The sequence below is a fragment of the Poecilia formosa genome, unplaced genomic scaffold, assembly GCF_000485575.1.
Source record: "Poecilia formosa unplaced genomic scaffold, Poecilia_formosa-5.1.2 Scaffold732, whole genome shotgun sequence".
Lineage (NCBI taxonomy): Eukaryota > Metazoa > Chordata > Actinopteri > Cyprinodontiformes > Poeciliidae > Poecilia > Poecilia formosa.
Genome location: NW_006800671.1, coordinates 55,793 through 79,627, shown reverse-complemented (window position 1 = coordinate 79,627; position 23,835 = coordinate 55,793). Strand labels below are relative to the sequence as shown.

The 23,835-nt window shown below is 39.5% G+C and overlaps 1 protein-coding gene across 4 annotated transcripts in view; it reads left to right on the top strand.

Moving 5' to 3' along the window:
* LOC103131243 (receptor-type tyrosine-protein phosphatase F-like) overlaps positions 1-23,835 on the top strand; it is a 103,796-nt gene that overhangs the window by 37,121 nt on the left and 42,840 nt on the right. For 3 of the 4 annotated variants that reach the window (XM_016666510.1, XM_016666508.1, XM_016666511.1), the window contains 9 exons: positions 2,284-2,477; positions 3,621-3,738; positions 7,161-7,742; positions 8,329-8,426; positions 17,042-17,295; positions 18,527-18,608; positions 19,812-20,015; positions 20,220-20,383; positions 21,267-21,278. In XM_016666510.1, coding sequence (XP_016521996.1) covers positions 2,284-2,477; positions 3,621-3,738; positions 7,161-7,742; positions 8,329-8,426; positions 17,042-17,295; positions 18,527-18,608; positions 19,812-20,015; positions 20,220-20,383; positions 21,267-21,278 — 1,708 coding nt within the window. The remainder of the gene's footprint in view (positions 1-2,283; positions 2,478-3,620; positions 3,739-7,160; positions 7,743-8,328; positions 8,427-17,041; positions 17,296-18,526; positions 18,609-19,811; positions 20,016-20,219; positions 20,384-21,266; positions 21,279-23,835) is intronic. The other variant, XM_016666509.1, reaches the window with a different exon arrangement.

Below are 23,835 nucleotides of genomic sequence, written 5' to 3'. Positions count from 1 at the left end.
GACAGGCAAATAGGTTTTTTCCCTCCAATTTTAATGTAGCAAATTAAAAGCTAATATGTTAGTCAAAGTTATCCTTTATGTGCATTATTTAGCGACTTGGCTGATGTGACACAGTGCTTGTGTTCTTTGCTTTGGCAAGTTTGGCCACGTGAAGACCCAGGCTAGCCTAAGGACACATGGTGGGAGGACAAAGTTGGCTAATGAAGACATGCTACGAGTGTGGAGGATGATAATAAGGACCAGCCACCAGAGAAAGAAGTTCCTATTTGACCAAAGAGAAAGAAGCAGATGAAATATTCCCCAAGAAAATTAGGTAAGTCGTTTTTGTGTTACCGTTTTCTCCAGGTGAAGTGGGGTGGGACGGGCCAGGTAAGTGCGGAAGGGGGAGCAGGAATCAACATTCACCAGCTGAGTTAATAAGTTACATTTTAGACAACTAAAAACTGGTGTTAAATCTATTTATTTATTAATAAACTTCTTGCAAACATCAATAAGTCAAAGTATCTGGTTGGAAATATTTTAGAATTATCATTAAGTGAAAAGATACACTCATGAGCCTAAAACTATACATTAAATTATGCAATCTGAATAACAACAGTGGCAGTCTGTCTGAACTTCTGCCAAACAAATATTTGAGCAGAATAATTTTGCTCAGCTCTAGTGATTATACTACTTGAATTAAGAAATAATTGTATTGCACTTTATAACAACCAGTCATGTTAACTAGACATTTGTCTCCCAATATACCATTCTCACAGTGTGCAGAAAGGGACAGTTTTGGAATGGTGTTTAAATAAATGCTGAATTATGATGACATTGCTTTTTGTTTTTGTTCTTTTTTTAAGTGACCACAATCAATTGAGTCATCACCCACTATGAGAATGTCCAGAAGAGATTCACCAAGTTTGAATTCATAAAAAGGCTTTCGCCATGATTAACTATTGCAAGAACAGCTGTAATTTCTGAGCATTTCTGGACACCTTCAAAGAGCTGCTTCCAGGAAATGAAGACAAGAAGAAGATCTCCTGTTTTCAGAGCCTTACAGGAAGACTATTACGAAGGAGATGGCTGACACAATCAACGCAAAAAAATGTTAGGACTGTTGAAAAAAACCTATTTTCTTAAGTTAAAGGATAAGAAATTCTGCTTTAGTTTTTCAATCAGTATTTCAGAGTAACAACATACTGACCAGAAGTTAACCCCTTTGTTTGAAGAACAAGTTATCTTGTTCTTCAAACAAGATAACTTGTTTGATGTACAAAGGGTTTGTTCTACAGCTATGATGGTAGTTATAAGTAGTCCAGTGTGTTTCACTTCACTTGAGGTAAGACTTAATATCAGTGACTCTGTTAGCATAGCATTTGACATTGTAATAACATGAAATTACATCTTTATAATTGTTGCTACTAGTTTCACTTTACTTGACGTAAGAGTTAATATTAATGACACTGTAATAACATTTAATGACATCTTCATAACTATTGCTACTTGTTTCACTTTACTTGAGGTAAAAGTTAATGACACTAATAACACTTAATGGCATCTTCATAACTGTTGCTACTTTTTCACTTTACTTGATGACATATACTTAATGATATATTCATAACTGTTGCTACTTTTTCACTTTACTTAATGACACTGTAATCACACTTAATGATATATTCATAACTGGTGCTACTTGTTACACTTTACGTGATGTAAAAGAAATTATTGACTCTGTTATTAAATCATTTGAGAGTGTAATAAAGCTTAATGAAATCTTTATTGTTGGTCCTACTTGTTTCGGTTTATTTGAGGTAGTGGGAATATTAATTGCTGTTTTATTAAAGCTTTTGATAGTGTAATAATTAAATTATTATGACTACTTTTATGACATATGTATGACATATGATTCTTGGTTAATGACAAGTTGTCATAACGAAGACATTTTGAATAATGTCAACTTTGTATTAAAAGTGTCATGATTTACCGAATGACGCTTTATGACAACAGTCATAACTATTCATGAAGACTTATTGATGTTTATGACAGTGTCATGACAGTCTTATTCACACCCCTTCAAATAAAGAGTTACCAAGCCCTCTTACTCAAGCTAATCCTGCTCAATCTACCTTTTTCACATGTGATAAGATTAACTGTATTAAACACTAAGATTATTCAATTTTTCTCAACATCGCCCAGTCATTATCAACTATGACCGGGCAATAGTTGATAATACATCAAATTATTCAATTTGATGTGAATTACAAAGAATTAAAGCAATTTCTTTTGATGCATTTTCAGTGCTTGGACCTCCTCCCAGAAAGGTGGTGATAGAAACCCTCAATTCCACTACTATCAAGATGACTTGGAAGGCTCCATTGTCAGTGAAGCAGTATGGGCAGATTCAAGGTTACCATGTTGTCTGTTCCAAGTTAAAGAATGGAGAACCGCATGGCCAGCCTGTCGTCAGTGACATTTCAAACCCTAACGCTCAGGTAATTTAGCCTTTTTTCAAATTAATTTTAGTTTGCTATAACATAAAATTGATTTCATGAATATAAATGTTTGTGTCTTATCTCAACGCTTTAAAAGTTAATATTGAAATAAAGCAGTTATAGCAGTTGAGCACATATGCTTTCTGTCATGACGTGGTAGTGAGGTGGTGAGGAAAAACTTAGATGAGCCCAGGTTGACATATTTAGAAGATGATTTAATGATGAATTCAGTTAACAAAATCCAAACAGTGGCAGCACAAGGAAACTGGAGACTAAGACTCACGGACACGACGACATCTTACATGACACAGAAATGTGGTTAGACAAGGACCCGACAAGCAACACAGACAACAGGTGGAACTAAATACACAGGGAGGGTAAAAACAGGAACGAGACACAGCTGGGATCACTCAGGACAGGACAGCACATAGACTCACAGGGGAACAAAACAGAAAAAAACTCAAAAGAAACACACAGAAAATGCAGATCACCACACTTGTACTGCTTTTGAGGACAAAATGTACATATTTTAGAAGTTCACTGCTTTTAGGTATTGTGTTCTTACCTAAAATTGTGTAAGAATGTAGGAATTGTGATCAATGCTGTAGAATTTACAATACAGATCATAAGTTAAGTGAAAAAAAAAGTATTTTATGGAAGATGACAGATCACTCAGACCGAGCCAGATTTTGCTGGAGGTTTCTTCTTGTTAAAGGGGAGTTTTCCTTTCTGCTGTTGCTGAAAGGAAAAGTCCTTTCAACATAGTGAGTGAGGAATTCCTTCAAAGTTCACTACAAAATGCAGTCCGCTGTGCTTGTTTGACTGATTCAGGCTAACCACAACTTATTCAAATAACTGAGTTTCCTTAGAAAGCATTTTCTCAATTGTAGCAAAAAAAAAAAAAAGACAACTAAATTTAGTTTAAATTTAGTTGTATTGTAACTAGATTCAGCATGGAATGTGGTTTACTGTGAATCTGGCTTTTTATGTAAATTGTATTTTGTGTAAAGTACCTTGAGACAACACTTGTTGAAATTAAATTGAATCAAATTGAATTTGATTGGCAGCTGAACTCTGTTTGTTATTTGCTTTTTTCTGTATGCCCTTTTGTCTTCACTTTATTGCACTGTTTCTTTTGTTCAGGAAGCCTTTGTATCTGGTCTGCTCCCTGAGACAACATACTCTATAACTCTGGTGGCCTACACTGCCAAAGGAGATGGAGCTTCTAGCAAGGCCGCTGTTTTTTCTACAAATGGTGCTGGTGTGTGTGCTTATTGCATTTTTCTGTTCTTATATATGTATGGAAGCATTTATCTCAATATGGTTAGTTTTTTTTATTGCTCCCTAAACTTTCTTTTTTTTTTCTAACAAAGGTCTTTGTATCATATTGCTACTGTCCCTAAACTCTGTTCTGAAGGAGGTAAAGTTTAATAAGGATTTTCATGCACCATATTCAACCACATTTTGTTGAAACAGTAAGCCAGAGCATTTTCTTATGGAGCTAAAACAGTCTCATAATTCACATATGCACAAGATCCACAGTGCAAAACTGATTGAAAATCAATTTATTCACTGAATGTTTATGTTTGGGTAAGGTTGAGATGGAACTGCATATGAAAACATCTCTTTAAACATTCAGAGTATCAACACAAAAAAAGACACAATCAAAACTGTCAGATTTGTGAATCTCGTCCTGTGCATTTGTGGATCTTGTGCATTTGTGAATTATGAGACTGTTTTAGCTCCATATTTTCTTGACTAGGTTAAGGGTAGCTATTGCTTAGCTAAATTCACTGTATGATTTCTGATGACTGGAATGGCTAATTTTGATATAGGACAGGTAATTGGCAGTGAGTAATGAGTTCGCACTATCCTGATAATGACTGACCTCCAGTTGGTACTGTGGAATAGGGTGAACAAACTGGAAGGTTGAGGTCAGTAAAATGAGCACAGAAAACAAGAGCTTAGATCCCATAAGACAGATGAGCTTCCCAAGCAAGTATTGTAGAGATGAATTGAAGCAGAAAATTAGCTGGGATCAAGAAGATGCTTTTGCTGAATGACTGAAAAACTAATATTCAATAGAAATAAAACAAGGACTGGCTAGCCACAACTGTAGAGTTTCTTATAATTATTTAAAGATGACCATGGAGGAAATGTAACAGAAAATTGTTGCCGATTGAATCAGGAATTGGATATATATTTATATTTATTTTTAAAAAAAATGGTAACAGAATCTAACTTTATGTGGTGGTACGGAGTCAGACTGTCTTGAAACAACACATGCGCCAACATTTGCCTTAGCAATGACCGAAAAGTGAAACAGAATATTGTATCAGCTTGAAGTGTTGTCTTATTGATTTTTCAGACCCCTCCAGCAACTTTTTTTTTTCTCAAAAAACCAACTGGTAACAAATCTTGCAACTTTCTTTGATTTATCGGCGACTTTGGTGACCAAACGTGAATGCACCGAGCAGTTTCAAACTTGGTCAGTACTGACTCAATGTCATCCAAATTATCAGAATCAGGTGTTCCAATCACTTTCATGGCCACAGCTGTATAAAATTAAGCACCTAGGCAGACTGTTTTTATAAACATTTGTGAAGAATGAGTTGCTCTCATGTGCTCAGTGAATTTCAGATGCCACCTGTGCAACAAGTCCAGTCGTGAAATTTCCTCGCTCCTAAATATTCCACAGTCAACTGTATTATAAGAAAACGGAAGAATTTGGTAACAACAGCAACTCAGCCATGAAGTGGTAGGCCACATAAACTAACAGAGCGGGGTCAGCATAGTGCAAAGAGGTCAACAACTGCAGACCTCCAAACTTCATTTGGCCTTCAGATTAGCTCAGGAGCAGTGCACAGAGAGCTTCATCTGCATCCAAACCATACATCACCAAGTGAAATGCAAAGCGTTGGATGCAGTGATGGAAAGCTGCTGCCACTGGACTTTAGAGTGGTGGAGGCGTGTTCTCTGGAGTGACAAATCACGCTTCTCCATCTGGCAATCTGATGGATGAATCTGGGTTTGGTGGTTGCTAGGAGAATGTTTCTTGTCTGACAGCATTGTGCCAAGTGTAAAGTTTGTTGGAAGCAGGATTATGGTGTACGGTTGTTTTTCCAGGAGCTGTACTTAGCCTCTTAGTTCCAGTGAAAGGAACTCAGAATGCTTCAGCATACCAAGACATTTTGGACAATTTGTCATGATGGGTCCTAGTTTCTTTACCCACATACAGAACACCACCAGGAGAACAGATGATCAGATAAGTAGAGTTTATTTTAATGATGAAAAGTGAAAGTGAGATTGTGTGGTTCTTGTCCTTGTGGATGGCAACCAGGGTCATCTGTACTCTGAAAAGAGATGGTGAGTTTGAGGTTGTCGGAAAGTGGAACTTCAGTAAGAATTAAACTAATCTTACTTAAATTGGGGATTAACTTTTGCCAGGGCGGGGTAGTACAGTGATTTCCAGGGTATGGTCTCTTTGTAGGTGTCCTTGAAGTGGACTGAATGCGTCCATGGGGTCATTTCATTCTCACTAGAAAAAGAAAACAGGGTTGGATCAGCAGATTAACTTCAAACAGTTCAGGTTTGATTATTTTTAAGGTGATCAAGGTGTGTAGACAATCACACATATATAAGTAGCTGCGCAAAGGTGAGCCGGGTAATTGAGGAGCGCTTTGGCTCTGATGGAGAACATCACCAATGGAAGGATTCAGATGGAGCAATTGATCAGAGATCTGCTGGGAAATGATGATGATTGTTTACTACAGTTTAGATTAATCCAGACTGATCATCCTGGAGCTCTGAGCAAAACTTAAAGAAGGAGCCTGTGGTACCAGTCCAGCTGCAGTCATCCTTCAGTCGAGCCAGGTCCGCTTTGTGAATGAGCCTTTATGGACAGAAAGCATCTCTACTCTGTAAATGTACAACTTATGCACATGATTCCACTATTTAGAATAAACATCCACATTCCCACTCTAAGGACTTTCTGACATGCTGTCTGTCTTTAAATCCCGGCTGAACGCTCTACTGTTCAGACAGGCATTTGAACAATCTCTTTATTTATTTTTATTTTTTCTTTAAAATGTATTATTTTTGTTTTTGTGAGATGACCTGAAAGCACCATTTAAATAAAATATATTATTATTATTATTATTATTTTTATTTTTTCTTTAAAATGTATTATTTTTGTTTTTGTGAGATGACCTGAAAGCACCATTTAAATAAAATATATTATTATTATTATTATTATTATAAATACTCATACTGCAACAAACAACTAATAATACTAATTTACATATTTTTTTATGGGTGGCGACAGGGCCGACCAGCAGCTGCTCTATTCCCTGCAAATTAGCATTTACATAGGAAAGGTGCGCAGCCACGTGCGTATGCACGGCTTTATACAGCTGGATTTCTTTTGTATGCCAAGTTTCAGTGTGAAAACTACGCACTCTTTTTATGCATGAGGCCCTTGGTCTCTTTGGGATGAATTAGAGCAGAGACTGACAGCCAGGCCTTCACTTAAGTTCATATGTGAGTCAAAGCAGGCGAGCGAATACTTTTGGCAATATAGTGCATGGAAATATATTTAACCATATATATTGAACAAACATGTTCAATATATATAAGGTATAAATAACTTCTTTTATATGTGTATATAAATAATCTCTGTTGCAGTGCCTGGAAAGCCCAGTATGATGATCAGTACAATGATGGGGAATACTGCTATGATCCAATGGCAACCTCCTAAGGAAATGATGGGAGAGCATTTAGGCTACCAACTGCAGTACAAGAGAGCAGATGAGAAAACTTTTAATGTCAAAGATTTCAGGAAGACAGATGATCATTTTACACTTACCCACCTCCTTAAAGGAGCTACTTACATTTTCAAACTATCTACGAAAAACCAAGCAGGCACTGGTGAAGAATATATAAAGGAGATAAGCACCCCTGAAGACATGCCCAGTAGCTACCCCCAGAATCTAAGAGTGGCAGGCCTCACCTCCACTTCAACTGCACTGGTTTGGGAACCTCCTCCTCTGTCTGAGAGGAATGGAAAGATTATAAAGTATGTAGTGGTATATCGGGATATTAATAGCAAGCACAACAATACCAACATGACCACAGAGACACGAATGACCATCCTGGACTTGCAGCCTGACACAACTTATGACATCAGAGTCCAAGCTTTCACCAACAAAGGAGGAGGACCTTTCAGCCCCAGCATTCAAAGCAGAACCACGTCATCATCTGTGCCAGGTGAGCTTCAGAAGCTATCATTTGCTTTCTGTGTAGCTCTTGAAGAGAGTCTGAATTAAAAAAAAAAAAAACAGATAAAAAAGACTGTTGACCTCATTAGTGGCGTCCCCCTGAAGCTGCCGCCCTGGGCTTTTGCCCATGTCGCCCATATCAGAAACCGTCACTAAATATAAATGGCATTAAAGTAAATTCATGAAAAAAAAACCTCACATTTGCTTGCACACATATTCACATCACATTAATATCACTATGCAATTTGATGTATAATTTTGATGGTCTGGTGACTCCATCAGCCCTTCAATTAACAGCTTCCTCAAATATTAATAGTCTTCTTATATTAATATAAAAAATATTAATCATTGTATAGAATAACATAAATTCAAACTGGAAGCTGCATGTTTTAAATTTTTCAATTTCTGTCAGAATCACTATATGTCTAACTCAAACATAATCAGTAGAAGTGAAAGTTGAAGGTCCTTATTGCTGAATCTGATATTCTAATAATGATTACACACACTTTTAATCTGACAACATTGTCATTATTGTGGTGCAATGTGTTTGAAAATGACTCTCATCTTTTCCTCAGTGTTTGTCAAAAACTTTGGCGTGAAGGCTGTGACGAAAACATCTGTCCTTTTGTCCTGGGAAGTACCAGTAACAAACAAATATCAAATTCAACTCAAGGTAAGGTTTAATTTGATACAAAAACACATTGTAATCATTTATCAGTAAACTGGATTAGTGGAGGAGTTTAAGTATCTGGGGATCTTGATCATGAATGAGGGAAGAAGGGAGCGGGAGATCGACAGGCGGATTGGCGCAGCGTCTGCTGTAAAGCGGGCGCTGTACCGGTCCGTCATGGTGAAGAGAGAGCTGAGTCAAAAAGCGAAGCTCTCGATTTACCGGTCGATCTACGTTCCTACCCTCATCTATGGTCATGAGCTTTAGGTCATGACCGAAAGAACGAGGTCCCGGCCACCCTTCGCAGGGTGGCTGGGCTCTCCTTTAGAGATAGGGTGAGAAGCTCGGTCATCCGGGAGGGACTCAGAGTAGAGCCGCTGCTCCTCCACATAGAGAGGAGCCAGTTGAGGTGGCTTGGGCATCTGGTAAGGATGCCTCCTGGATGCCTCCCTGGTGAGGTGTTCCGGGCATGTCTCACCGGGAAGAGGCCCCGAGGAAGACCCAGGACACACTGGAGGGACTATGTCTCTCTGCTGGCCTGGGAACGCCTTGGGGTTCCCCTGGAGGAGCTGGAAGAAGTGGCTGGGGAGAGAGAAGTCTGGGCCTCCTTTCTGAAGCTGCTGCGACCCGACCCCGGATAAGCGGAAGAAAATGGATGGATGGATGGATGGATGGATGGATGGATGGATGGATGGGATTAGTTTCTATTGCTAAACATGCACATCCAAAGATAGCTAGTCCTTCCTTAAAATATTAAGTATGTTTATTATGCATTATGTGATTCAATAGACATAATCATATTTCAATCTGGAGAGACTCAGACATAGAAAGAAAGTGATTAAAGAAAGTTTAATGACAAATAAACATTAAAGTCCTTTGGCGTTCAGGCCTCGGCCGGGGATGCCGAGCTGGAACTTCGATAAGCTCGATAAACATTGCTGATGCTGGGTGTGCTGTGGTGGTGTAGGGGTTGAGCACAACCCACATATGGAGGCCTTAGTCCTTGACGCAGCTGTTGCAGGTTCACTTCCCAGCCTGTCACCTTTTCCGCATGTCTTCCCCTTCTCTCATTACCCAATTTCCTGTCAATTAACTATCAAATAAAGGCAACTAGAGCCAATAAAACCTTTAAAAAAAAACACACATTCCTGATGCTGCATAGGAATGTAATCCCCCCGGGGCCTGTACTGGTGGCGGTGGTCAAAGAAGGATGTGGCCTGAGAGCCAGGAGCAGAAGGTGGAGATGGGGCGGAGGTGGGTTGATCGCAGCTGGTAAGTGGAGGAGACCGTGGGCAGGAGGTCCTTTTCAACTGGAGTTCGAACGATGATTGGCCAAAGTGAGGCTTGATCTTACGCTGATAGGTCCGGGGTGAAGAGAGGGAGGCGCTGATTGATGAGGCAGGTGAGGCTAAAGAGTCTTCCAGATTGAATTTGTGCCGAAGCTTCATAATCCATGAAAGGCAGTCGTGCATTATATGATCATGCTAAACATAAAACAAGCAAACACACCAAAGATGATAAACAAAATGGTATCTCAGAAGGACGAGTTTTTAAAAAACACTGTCTTTTCTGAGAAGTAAGAACTCCCATAAACCTTTATTTGGGTCATATAATTCTTGAAATTTTGGCTGTGACGAAAACAAACAAATATTGGTTGTCTTGGAGGCGTGGCTAAAAACACTTTGTCGTTGCAAGGGGAGGGATCACCAGCCCCTCCCCCCGAAGGAGGAGCCTGATTCAGCATAAAAGGGAGCTGTCGTGTGCCGACGAGCCATTCACCGTTCTTCACGGCTGCTGTCAAGACCTGATCCAAAGAAGGAAACAACCAGGGACATCATGACATCTAATTCTTCGACCAACTCCTCTGCTACCACTTCACTCTTTGAGCCCATTCAAGTGAGTACCCTTGAACAAGTCGGTTTCATCCTTGCCTGGGTAGTCTACTGTCACACTGGGTCCTGGTCTGTTGGGCAACCCCTAAGAGTGCTTGTCGATCTTTGGAATGGTATACAAAGATCATTCTGCGACCCATCCTTCTGTGAAGATGGGATTACGCTCCTTCCCTTTTTGCCTGTTATCTGATGGGCAGGACCCGCATCAACTGGCGCAGAGGCATTGTGGCATGCCTTTGGATCACCATCGACACAACGGCCCTAGTAATGGAGTTGGTCTGTGGAGGAACCCACGCTACCCGGGCCGCCCCACTCAAGATCCTCACCGCTATCGTCGAGGGGCTTCTGGCGGTGTCCATTCTCATCTATCTTGCGCACCAGGCTTTTTCCATCAAGGGCCAAGGCAAACGTCGCTGGCTTCGTAGATGGGCAATCCTGGCCCTTTGGGCCACAGGGTGGGGAGTTTTTGTGATCCTTTACTGGATGAAGAAGACGTCCACCCTACCCATCGTCGTGTGGCTTATGACCCACGCGGCGATATTTCACGATTCGCTTCATGTGCAGAATCCGGAACCACCAGTATCCGAGAATGTTTCCCTTGTGATAAATTCCCCATGGCTTGCAGCTCAATCAGGCACACCAGTTTAAACCAGCTCACTTTTTATGCCCCTGCTTTCGCTTCTAGGCCCTTTTTACTTATATGAGTGTTGTTGATCGATACCTACTAATCATGAAGTTACCTAGGTTGCTGTTTCTCTTCAGGCACCGATTTGCTGCGTGGGATGTGGAACGACCGCAGAATCCTATGGGTTCCTTTGGGTTCCATCGTCTGCCCGCTGGTGTCACAATTGCGTGCACCTACACTTCAATGATGTAACGGCAATCCTCTGCGTCCTTGGACGCGAGGATCTGCCTTACATTGCGGCTTTCACATCTAGATCCCTGGAACGGGTACAGAAGGTCGTGTGGACCTCTGCGTTGGGCCAGGACGATGATGTGCTTCGAGCGTCGCCTTTGGAGAATGGCCGGATGCTGCCCATAGTCCAGAAGCTATGGGAAAATCAGATTACTCGCCAGTGCCTTCCTACTCTGCATCTTTTGGACGGCAGAGTAGTGGCGGTAGGCGACTCCATTCCACCAGTTTGTCCGGCGTCTCCAGATATGTTCGTCGATGTCGGGTGCCAAGCCAGCATTGCAACTCACGAGCAAAGTACCCAAGCTGAGATTCTCAGTTCATCTCACCAAGCGTGCCAGACTGATGATGCATCTCTCTCATCACACAAGGATCAGAGTAGCACCACAAGCTCCTCCATCGCCTGCATTTGTCAGATGCAATCTCCTTTGTTTGCTGTGGACTTCCAGGATCTGCTTGAGGAATTGGAGGAATGTTGTGACTTCCCAGCCACCCCACAGCAGGATTTAGCAGTGGATGAGTCCGCTCCAACTCCACCGCCTCAGCTGGAACGTCACGATCTTTCCGAGCCGTGCAGCTCCACAGTAGATGACGAGCTGGACGCCGACGCCTGGATTTCCCCACCATCACACCTGACGGAGTATGAGGTCGTGGACACGTGGACACCGTCATCTTCTCCCGTGACTTGCTACGAAAGAGACATCTTAAATATCCATTGTGGTGATGTATTAGAATTGTTTTAGTTGGACTTTGTGTTTTCTGCGAAGCACCGTCCGATCTCAAGGAGAGGGTGTCGTGAAAACTGGCATAAGGTGGTGAGATCTTTCCAGGTGCACGCAGAAAATGGAACAAAGGCCTGAGGAATAACAGTAATCTTGCATATTGATTTAATGATGATTAAAAGATGAATAAAAATACATACATATGTAATGATTGGAATGGTCTGTAATGACTGTAATGTGTGATTGAAATATATATTCTGTATTCTTGATCTGTAGTAACAGTAACAACTTGATTGTTGTATGTTGATTATTGATGATTAGAAATAGTAACAGCTTGAGTTACAGAATAGATAAGTGATGGAGAATCATACTGAGAGTTATAAGTTGATAAAATGACAAATTGATTATGTTTTATAATAAATTACAGAAATGAGATGACTGAAGGTTTGAGATCGTGAGAGATGAAGCAGACTGTGTCGCAATTAGTACACTGAGCTAGGCGGGGGTGCTGGAAGGCTCAAAAAGGAAAGTAAGTTACGAGAAATGGCCTCAATGGCCAGATGGCCAGTAGGAAAAGGGAAGTACTGAAGAGAGTTGCTGCAATGGGTCACGAAAGAGATGATGGTTGGGAAAGGTTGGGGCTTTCCACATACTCATCGGAACGTTTCAGAAGTCACGTAGACCTCTCCCATACACAACCATGGGCTGAGAGGGTTTAAAAACCAGCAGACAAGGGAAGAAACTGTTCTTTGTCCGCGGCGCTGAAGAAGAGCCAACAAGAGGACGCAGATTGAAGACCAGCAGAGGACCGCACCCTGGAACCAAGGGGAAGTTGAGACTTCACACCGCTAAGAAGGGACAAGATCCATCTACCCCCAGCCCTGGTTCCTGATTTGACCAACACCTCTGCCTCAACCCAGCGATCTCTACCCTACTGCAGCAGACTTGGAGAAAAGACAAAGGTCACGGATTGACGAAAATCTGTGCGTTTGAAGGACAACGGACAGTTCTGCTTTGCTTCTATTCTGAAAGGGGACTCTGCCACGTCAGGACAGAGACTCTGACCAAGGACATCTGAAGATTTCTGCTGCCGGGATCAATTGCCTTCTGGGTGTAAGTTGAACTGCCCCTGTCGAACTTTTTTCATATGTAAGGCGCACTACATTGTAAGGCGCATAGAATAGATGCTACCGTAGAGGCTGGAGTTACGTTATGCATCCACTAGATGGAGCTGCACTAAAGGGAATGTCAACAAAACAGTCCGACTCGGTCAGTGAGGAGAGCCTTCCGCAACTGGGTCGGGGTGTGGCAGGACGATGGTCACCCTTCTCCGTTCAAGCACAGCATGTTCGTTTAGAACGTGGTGCTAAATGACCTGCAGACGACCTGATTCTAGGCGGTCACTAGGTAGATTGGTCAGTCAAACTTTAATAGATTACAAATCAGCATTCTGACAACTATCCCAGCATGCACTGCGTGCTTCTTCTTCTTCAGGCGAAAATGAAGTCGGCGGCTGCTTACCATAGTTGCTAGACCTGTTGTGGCTCAATATTGGTCCATATATAAGGCGCACCGGATTGTAAGGTGCACTCTCGGCTATTGAGGAAATTGAAGGTTTTTAGGTGCGCCTTATAATGTGGAAAATACGGCATTTACTTTAGTATGTAGATGCTACCAAGCATTTTGAGTGTGAGTCATAATTGGACTGGATTTAACTCCATCATTCGGGTGTTGGGATAGATAACCAAAAGTTTTAAATGGAGCATTTATTTCACTTTCCAGGTTCACCCAGATCGGTCTATCCAGAGCTCCTTCTCAGAGCTGTAGTTTCCAAGCCTCCAAGCTTCTACCTCACAGAGCAGCCCTCCTCAGCGCCTTTCCCTCTCAGCTCCTTCAGACTAGCCAGCAGCAATTAGAAAACAATTGGTAGAACTCCATATCTGCTGAACTCATAAGAGCTAGTTCTCAGTGCAACACTGGTAAAAATGTTGTTAAAGGGTTAAAAGAGGAGTAATGTGATGACTGCCTGATGATGGAATTTCAGAAAGCAGGATTTTTTAAAGAGACAGAGGTCTACCTAATTTCAAGGTATTACATTAGGAAATAAAATTTCTTGCAAGCCTATTTGATATATTATTTTAATGAGAATCAAAGTTAACTGAAGTTAACATGTTTTAAAATTACAAGTTTTATGCATTTCTGAGCTGTCAACGATTAAAATTATAATAGTAACTAGAAAATTCCTGAAGAAATTTCACCGGGGCCTGCCAAAGTGTGCCCGTCAGTTTTTAATCAAGCGTTCTGATGCTAAAAAATAGCATTAATGCTAAAGAAAGCTGCAATGTAGTCAATAACATGTGGAGAGTCAGAAGCATGTGGACTAAACTGTACCTGTACTGTTCAGTATGTTAAAATTAATGCATAAGCTAAAATTTGCCAAAATGCTAATGTTAGCGTGAAGACTATCAGTAGCATGTGGGGCATCACTAGCATGTTCTCTGTCATTGACTTACTCCATTCAGTATACTAAACATGGCAAATAAGTAAGAAAATTAACTAATAGGTTATTTTAGGTAAAAGGCTAATGCCTTTTACTAGTGGGGGCAATGAAATGCTAATGTTTGTGCTAATGTTAATGAACTATCCTGAGAAAAAAAAAAACATTAAAAAAATGCTTAATATTATTGCACCGCCTACAGCGGTGCACTGACGTGAGAAGAATATGCAGGCTTTTATTTTGAAACTTTCAGTAAGCTTCATTTTAATGACCACACTAATTCAATGTTTAACAGTGGTTTGTTTAAACCAGTCACATAAAGCTCAAAAGAACAATTACTTGATGTGAAAAATGTCAAGGCTTTTATTTAGAAATTTTCAGTAAGCTTCATTTTAAATGGCCACACTAAGCCAATGTGTAACAGTGGTTTGGTTAATCCAGCTATATAATACCCAAAACAGCAAGTAGTTCTAAATGCTAGCTCAGCCCTCCTCTGTAATAATTGAGTGTTCCACCATGTTGTAGTTCTGACCTTCTGCTCTGCCCTCTGTGTTAAAGTGTTCCGCCATGTTTAGAACTACAGAGTCTTTGTAGTCCAAACCAGCAGCTCTGCCTTTCTCTGTATTATGTTGCTATAGTGATTAATCCTCAGCCAACTGCTGTGTGTGTGAGATAGAAAGGCAGAGAAGGAATTCTATCTTTATGAGACACCCAGTCAGTTTTGATTAAAAAAGCAGTCCTAACAACTGCTTCCCGTTCAGGATCCGTAAGGCCAATCCAAAAACCGTTTGAAGCGTATGAGAGGGCTATTTGTCGTCTCCAATAGTCCCGTGATTCATATCAGTAGGTCACTCACAGAAATAGCAGCGATGAGAGAAAAATGGTATGCGCTGAGCTCAGAAAATTTTCAGAAAAGTCTGAAAATGAATGGTGGAGTGCCTGAGGTTACCCTGTCACTTGATTTCGCTCTGAAGCACCTTGACAGAAAACCGACAGCCCTAGAGAAATTTCGAATATATTTTACGGAGCAGGCATGCGTATTAATGTCGTGACCGACTTTCATATCAATGGACCTCACCAAGCTCCGCCCAGAAACGCCCTCGAAAATTCCACGTGGCTGCATGTCTCACAAACAAAGCCTCGCGGAGCTTAGTTTCTATGTAAACATGGCGTCTTTCCTTTCGACTGACTCTATTTCTGAGTCGATTAGTGTAGCATTTCTGCCGGATTTTCACAAAATATCAGCCACGACAATGGACAGGGGAACCAACAAGTTCATATCATCTTTTATGGACGACATCAAGGTGTTTGAGCCACGCGATGCCTCCAACATTGTGCGCGTCACAGCGAAATGCTACCGGTCAATGAGGAAAACAGCAGATCCTCACACTCTCAGCATAAATATAGCTGTGGACAAGATCACTGATGCCTATTGTTCTTGCAAGGCTGGGTAAGTCGGGCATTCATGATTTTGAGGGTTACTTTTGAAATCAGTGATTTCTGTTTTTGGCAAATGTTTGAGTGTGCCTAGGCCTGATACTCGGTACTCGGTGCTAGCGTGGCTAACAAGATTACAGTTTAGTAAAAAGCCTTTTCAGGTAAAATAAAATCTTTAATGTGTGTCAGATACACATTGCATATTGATCTGTTCAGCTTACGAAGTTGTATCGGTACTGCCATTATGCTGTACTTAGCTAAAAGGTTTTCATAATGGATGTTTTTATTACTGAAGCTGTAAAGCAGAATCTCAAATGGATAAACTATCACTGAAAATATCCCCATTCACTAAACACAAAGCAATAATACTCACACCAGCACACACTCCTTTGTTCTTATTGATCCTACGACGGTTGAGCTGCAAATGTGGTCGTGCACAAGCTTTGATCCAGCAAGGCATTCCGTTTCAGATTTTGGAAATCTGTGAATTTTAGTTCCACAAATACGATCAGGATACCTGACATCGCCTGTACAGACTCCCCACTGACAGTGGAGAACCATTCTTTTTCGAGTCCTGACGCAAAAACTTTCTGCCGGTCTGCTAGTCCACAATGTACATTAGCATGTGTTTACTACTGTGGCTTGTGTTTGTGAGACCGTCACGCACGTGGTAGCTGCACTGTGACCTAAAATGGGCATTAGCCAATGAAACGCAGCCCCTGTGGTAAGGTCCATAGAGCAATTTTTATAGGCATGAGAGTGATTTCAAAATTATTTTGGGGTCAAAAATCCACTCCGTTTCTCACTCTAGAAAAGCGGCAGTTGGTGTCAGTTACACTCTGGGTTTCGGCAGTTGGAAATTTCGCTCGTTTTTCGCTTTTTATGTCGCCATCGTAACTCTGATCCCCAATAAAAAAATAATGGCTCCAATGCCGGGATTGAGCCGCACGTTTTGATACCACTTTTGTGGGTGGGCAGGGCACACAGCGGTACGAGCTGCATTAAAGGTAACGGAAGAAAAATATACTATATTTATAATAAAGAGACATTCTAATGTCTCTTTATTATAAATAAAGAGACATTATAATGAAGAGCAGTGACGTCACTGCTCTTCCCTATGTAATGCTAATGGCATGCCCCAATAATCCTTCTTTCAGATTCTGTACAACAACCAAAAGGTGGAAATTCAAAGTGACCTGAAGAAGAAGCTGATCACACGGCTACAACCAGATACATATTATTCTTTTGTGTTGATGAGCTATGGGAATGGAGCTGGTGACCTCCAGCAGCAGGTTTCTGTTCGAACCGCTCCAAACCTGCTATCAGTGAAACCAACTCGATATCAGCCCAGTGTGGATGAAGCCTGGGTGACTATTGTTATGCCTGAGGTCCCAGTTGAAGCCCATGTAAGGTCTGTACTCTTTTTGTGGAAAACATGCTGAAAAATACAGACTTACTCAGTTTTAAAAATACATGGCACATAAGTGAAAATAAAAATTGTGCAGTAGTTTCCTTTTGATATTTTCTTTAGTTGTACTGTTTCTTTGGCTTCATACCACAACTGCATGACTATATTAGCAGAAGTCACTATCAGATAGCTTCGAGATCATAATGCCAACAGTACTAAAGTAATTACAACTTTTTTGATAACGAGAGAGTAGAATTGGTATTTGATAAAAAAATAAATAAATTGTGGTGTTGACTACAAATATATCATGGACTACATGTTGCTGTTGTGAAATCACTAAGTAGGGAATATGGAATGGGGAAAAATCCCAGCGGGCTCATTGTAGTGTCCTAATGTTGTAGCACTTATGCAAGAAGTGCTACAACATTCCAAATAGTGACTGTTCACTATTTGGAATAAATACCGTTAACCCAAGCAGACATACTACGAGCACTGCCACCCATGCAGATGCCGAGAGTAGGAACAAACCAGGTGTTATGCCAAAAAGTGATTGGGTATCCGCGAAGGAACGGGAGAGCATGCTGCCTGATTAAGTGTTTTGAATGACAAGCGTGTGTCATTAAGTGTGTCACATCTGATTAAGTGGTGTGACACACCACTGACACACCAGTGGTGTGAATGACTTTCTTGGTTGTTGAGTTCTTTTAGATAAATTATGTTAGTTTTATGCTCAAGTTAAAAGTTTGTCTCATTTACCCTTTTCTGCCCAATGAAATGCAATTTCTGCATGAAATGACACTCAAAGGGATTATATCATATAGATATGGCTAATGAATACGTAAATAAATGTGCTCCCTTTTGAAGCACAATGAAAATGTTTTCATTTTAGGCTCCATTATAGGAATTACATAGGAAACCTCAGGGAAGTAATTGTTTAATAACCATGAGTCCAGGGCCTATGTATGAAGCAAATGGCGTAGGACAAGAGGCTGGTTTTCAGCTGGAGGTAGGCTATTGCCTATTTCCAGCGGTGATTAGAAAAAAGGTGGGGTACACCCTGGATAGATCGTCAGCCACTCAGTTTTTGTGTACAAATTTGCCCAAAAATATATCTCTTGAATTTTTTTTCTTTTTAATTAGCTCATAGATTATTAAAAGATCTAACTTTTGTTTTAAAAAATTCTCAGTTTGTTTTTTTCTGCAGCATTTGTATGTATATTTTTGTCTATTGCAGGTGGTTCTACATAGTTGTAGTCCCTGAGACCCTTGTTTCTTTGGAGAGATGGGAAAACCCTGAAGACATAGACATATATGAGGTCAGTGAATATGTCCTTATGTTTTGTTTTGTTTTTTAATCTAAAATATTACTCAAACTTTAAAAAAATAAAAAAAATTATGTGTGCCTAACTTGAGTAAGAAACTTACTCAAGTTTGAGCCACAAACTTAAGTTTGTGGCTCAACCGTTATTAATGAATAACTTTTATCTTAGAGGTTTTGGATGCTGGAGTAATTTTCACTAAAAATTTTGATATTTTGTACATTTTTTATGATGTCACCTTAGCAACAAGATGGTTTACAACAAGCTGTTTAACATCGCAAATGCTAAAATTATGCTATAACTGAAGCAAAAAATCCCAGGGGAGTTGAAAACGAGGCATTGTTGATGCTTGCAGAAGCAAAGAGGAGAGAGAGAAGGAGGAAGTTAAACTTTTATCTCCATCTCTAGCAGAATTTGTAGTTAGGTCAGAGGTCAGTTTACTAGACTGTAACTCCAGCTGACGCATTCTAACGGCAGTTTCAGCTTCAATTTACCTGCATTTAAGCTAGAACTTAAATGCATCCTTCTGTTCCCATTCTTTTAGTTATTCCCATAAGTTCCTACAATACTGCTCACAGTAAGTACAACATACAGACAAAATCACTGCAGATCAAGGCCCTGTGGGAAAAGGGGCCTGATACCTCTGGCATGGAGCTCTTTATTGGGTAATAACATAGAGAACTCTTTCATGAAGAGAGCCTCTAGAAGTCACTGACCTTTGCAAGGTGTTTTTGTTTGTCAGAACAAATAACATTAGGAAATGAACTTTAAAAAAACATCTGAAAATCAGTGTTCATTATCAATAAGAACTGACACAAACAAAATATCCAGTCCATTTAGAAAATGCCGACTACACCTGATCAATTATTAAAAAGAATTATCATATTTCTATAGACTATTAATAATTTTGTTCATATTAACCAAGGGCAATAGTAATGTTGCCTTATAACATTATTGCAACCACCTGATTTCATTGCCAATCTGTGATCTTTTATTGGTTTACATTTGAGATAGAACCTGTGATTTGAAAGCTCCATGAGCAAAGAAAAAATAAATGGTTAAGCTAACATTAACCAGCTTTACTAGCAGTGAGTCATTATGTTTGTATTGAGTAATCTAAGCTTGTTACAAGTATTTTTCAATTAATTATATTTGGTAATCATGTCTCCACAAATTCAAAGTGTTTTGTCCCACTGGCAGATCCTGGAGGCTGATTCTGACAACACAGGGCAGACACAGAGTCAGGATTTTCTACAGCCCTTCATTGTTGCTAAGATGGCTGTTCTGCCAGAGATCTTCATGCTTGCCGATGAAAAGAAATACAATGGCTTTTATAACAGGCCTCTTCCTATCCTGCAACAGTTCCGTTGCTTTGTTCTGGCAGACCTAAAAGATCTTGAATCTGTAAGTATCCTTTGTGTGTTTTAAAAAACATGAGACTTTTAAAACATGCCTCTTTTCAAAAATAAATAAAGTTTCTAATATTGTATCAATACAAATCACTACATGATGCAATTGCTTTCACTACTGTATTGTGTTCTTCCTGTATGGACTTTGTTTGCAAAATTAAATGTAAACATACCTTTTATGCTTTATGATTCTCTGAAGCAGAGGACATTTGTTGCCAGTCCATTTTCTGACACATTCGTGGTGAATGTCAGTGAAGTCACAAGGCAAGCTCAGGAGGACCCAGAGATGTTGTGGGTGGTTGGTCCAGTGCTGGCTGTCATTATCATTATTATCACAGTGATTTCAATTTTACTTTTTAAAAGGTGAGTGTACTTTGGAGATTCATCAAAGAACACTTTGGTGTGTGTGTTTGATTTTAACAAATCACTTGTAAATAAATCACTGATCGCTGTGCGAAGATATCAGCAAATCCTACAGATACTTCATAACCACATTTGATTGTGAATTATTTCAGTCGCCAAACTTCTTGAGGCATTATTAGAATTTTTCTTAAATGAAAAGTTTTTTGGGCCATGTCTTGTTTGGTTTATATGACGAATAACCGAATGACCTCTTGTTGGCTGTGTCCCAAATTTTTAGTCTATAAATGCGCAACACATCTAAATTCATGCAGAATGTGGAACTAAGTGTGCAAAAGAACCTTCTGCAGCACAACTTTAAAAATTGACACCACATAAAACAGAGAGACATTCCAGCTATCACTTACTTATTTTCCAAGCAGCTTTGCATTCCCAGGTATACTATATTTTTAGATGTTTTTATATGAGCAATAGTGTATGGATTTATAAGAATAATAATCAATTCAAAAATCACCTAATAGCTCCTTGTTTTTAGTCATTCATTCAGTCTGAAATTAGGTATACTAATTGCACACATTGAAACACTTTTGTGTTAAATTACACTAACTTGACATACATTTGGTTCCTAAAACTGTTCTTTGTTACAGTTACCACAAAAATGTAGAGATGTTTTGAGCCACGACAGACATTTAACTCTTAATGCTGTTGCCCCTTGTGGTTTGCACAAACTGATGCTTTGCTGAAATCTATTTTCCTTTCCACAGAATGATTTAAAAAATGGACAGAACTTGGCTGTTGGAAACTATGGTTAACAGTTTCTGGTTACTCTTGTGATATTAACAATATTTTTCTTTCCTTTTTCAATGTCTGCTGTCTGTGGATGCAGTAAACAAGAAAGGTTAGTGTCTTTTTTAAAATCTTAGTGTCATACTTTTTTTTGTTTTGATTTAATTTGTTTTCTGATTCAGATTTTAGATTGGATGATGAGAAATTACTTTTTATTTCAATGTACCTTGCTTGTTACTGGCTTCTTTGATGTTTTTTAATTGTTTTCTCCACAACCCTGTCTTTTTCCACTGTAAGATATACAGAAAACCTTTTACATAGACTAGTATCTTGTGAGTTATATCATATACAGACCACAACATGACCATTGCCTGTGCACACCTCTTGGTTGAGAATGTACCATCTAACAGAGAAAATAAAATCACAAACACTTTAATACAGTATTTTTTTCTATAGTACAAATGGCAATAGTTATACAATTTTTAATAGGCATGCAGATCAGCAATGTTGATGTAAATGAGTTGATTCACATAGCTGGGATGTTTGAAATAACAGTTTGAGCGTGATCGCTTTCTGCCTTTCTTTGTTTTCTTCAGTGGATATTAATAATGAACTAGAACTGCAAGCAGTTATATTTCCTCGCCTAGCCCAGCAGGTTTCCCCTCAAAACCAACCCCCCCGCCCCCCAGCATCCTTTATTTATGTTCACTGTCAGCTACACTGTGTCTTGCATCACTTCCTTCAAACAAGCTGGTATTGAAGAAGATTTAATGCAAAAAAGTATGGAACTGAAACGAGGCAAATACTTGTTGGTTTGCTCCATTATGTGGCAAGATAGAATTACTAAACTATGGTGGGAATATGTTGCTGTACAAGAATACAGTGTTTTCTTGTTTCTTGATTCTTTTTAACAAATGTATTGGAAAAAAAAAACATAATAAGTCATTATAATGATACATGCAGGTCACACCCCATCTATCCAATTTTTGGCCTACAAAACAGTTTATTTAGATATGATGGAAACCCTGGCAAATAAAGTATAATCATTAACAAAATCTCCATCATGCTTCATATGGGCCAGGTAATTGGATTTGGCTCCACCATGTGGTCTAAAAGAATTACTGCACTATGGTGGGAAGACGTTTCTCTGCAAAAAAAAAATCACTAAACCAATGTATCAAAAAAACAACCCTGTAAGTCATTATATTATGATACATGTAGGCAGCAGTGCATGTGTCCAAATCATACCATGGCCTAAGAAACGGCGTATGTGGCCAAATAGGATGACTAAAATATAAGGACAAATAGGATGTCAAAAGTTGTTAAATGAACTAAAGATGTGGTTATTTCGAGTAGAAAGCTGCAGGTATCCAGTCAAAGAAGAGGCGTCAATTGTCTTTTGTAGTTCAATATGTTTTGCTCAATTTCCAATTCCTCAGTTCTGTCAAGTACACAAACAAGGTTTTGCACAGAAAACTTGCTAAGCCTGGTGGTTGGGGCGCTCAGTAGTCATTCATCGAGCGGCTCGCTATATTTTTGAGTTAAACGTTTAACGTTTACAGGAAATTTGAAAATATCACTGATAGTTATGTATAATTGGAAGATTAATGTCTGAACACCAACTATAAAGTCTTAAAAAATGCAAAGATTAAAGAAAAAATAAAAATTTATATGCAATGATTTAAGTTTTTGATGGCTCTAATGATCCATCAAATGATGGCCTTAGAATGCCAGCATTAGAAGGCCTTAGAAGGATTCTGGCCTCCTTCTAATGAGGAAGCCAGCATCCTCATTAGAAGGCCTAAGGAGAACATCAACTTGCTGAGGACGTTGTTATTACCACCAGGAAGAGAACTTAAACATGCAGGATGCTGGCCCTCCAGGACCCACTTTGGGCACCACTGGTATAATCATTAACAAAATCTCTACCACATAGTCATTAATCTTCTTCCATCAGCTTAGAAACAGCTCAAACCATTAATACACAGCAAACTAAATTAGACAATTTAGTATGTTAGATAAGGTAGAGCCTTAACAACTGCATAAACAATATTCATGTCTCCATAAATCTATTATTAGGTTCTCCCCACATTTGTTATGTTAAACATTCAACATCTTGTAAAGAATTAAATAAAATAAAACTTGATCATTAGTCATTTTAAACTACAAATAATAAAAAAAACACTTTAATGTTATTTAATTACAGACAGCCAAACACACACAAAGCTATCCTGAGCAGCTTTAAACCACCTGAAACTACTAAAAAGTCAATTTTACTTCCTCACAGTCCTCCTGCAATAAATTTCTGTCCTACTGTGCTACTCTGGAAAGTCTCAGATTAAGGTTTTGATCGGCTGTTGTTGATTATGATTGGCAGGTGGGCCAGCCAGTGATGGTCCAGATCAGCCTCAAAGCCAAAAAAGGGCAAACTTCTCGTGTCTTTCACATTAAACTTATGACAATACTCACATTTACAACGTCTTTCAATTGTGTAGAATTGAGATACATAGTCATATTGAAAATCAAAGCCAGTCAATGTATCGATTTAGATTGTGAGAAAAGCATAATGCTTAGTTGACCATATAAATAGGTTTCCTGGCGGATTTCTTCCTCTTTCTCATTTCCACTAAAGAAACTGCAAAGCTGCAGGATATATATATATATATATA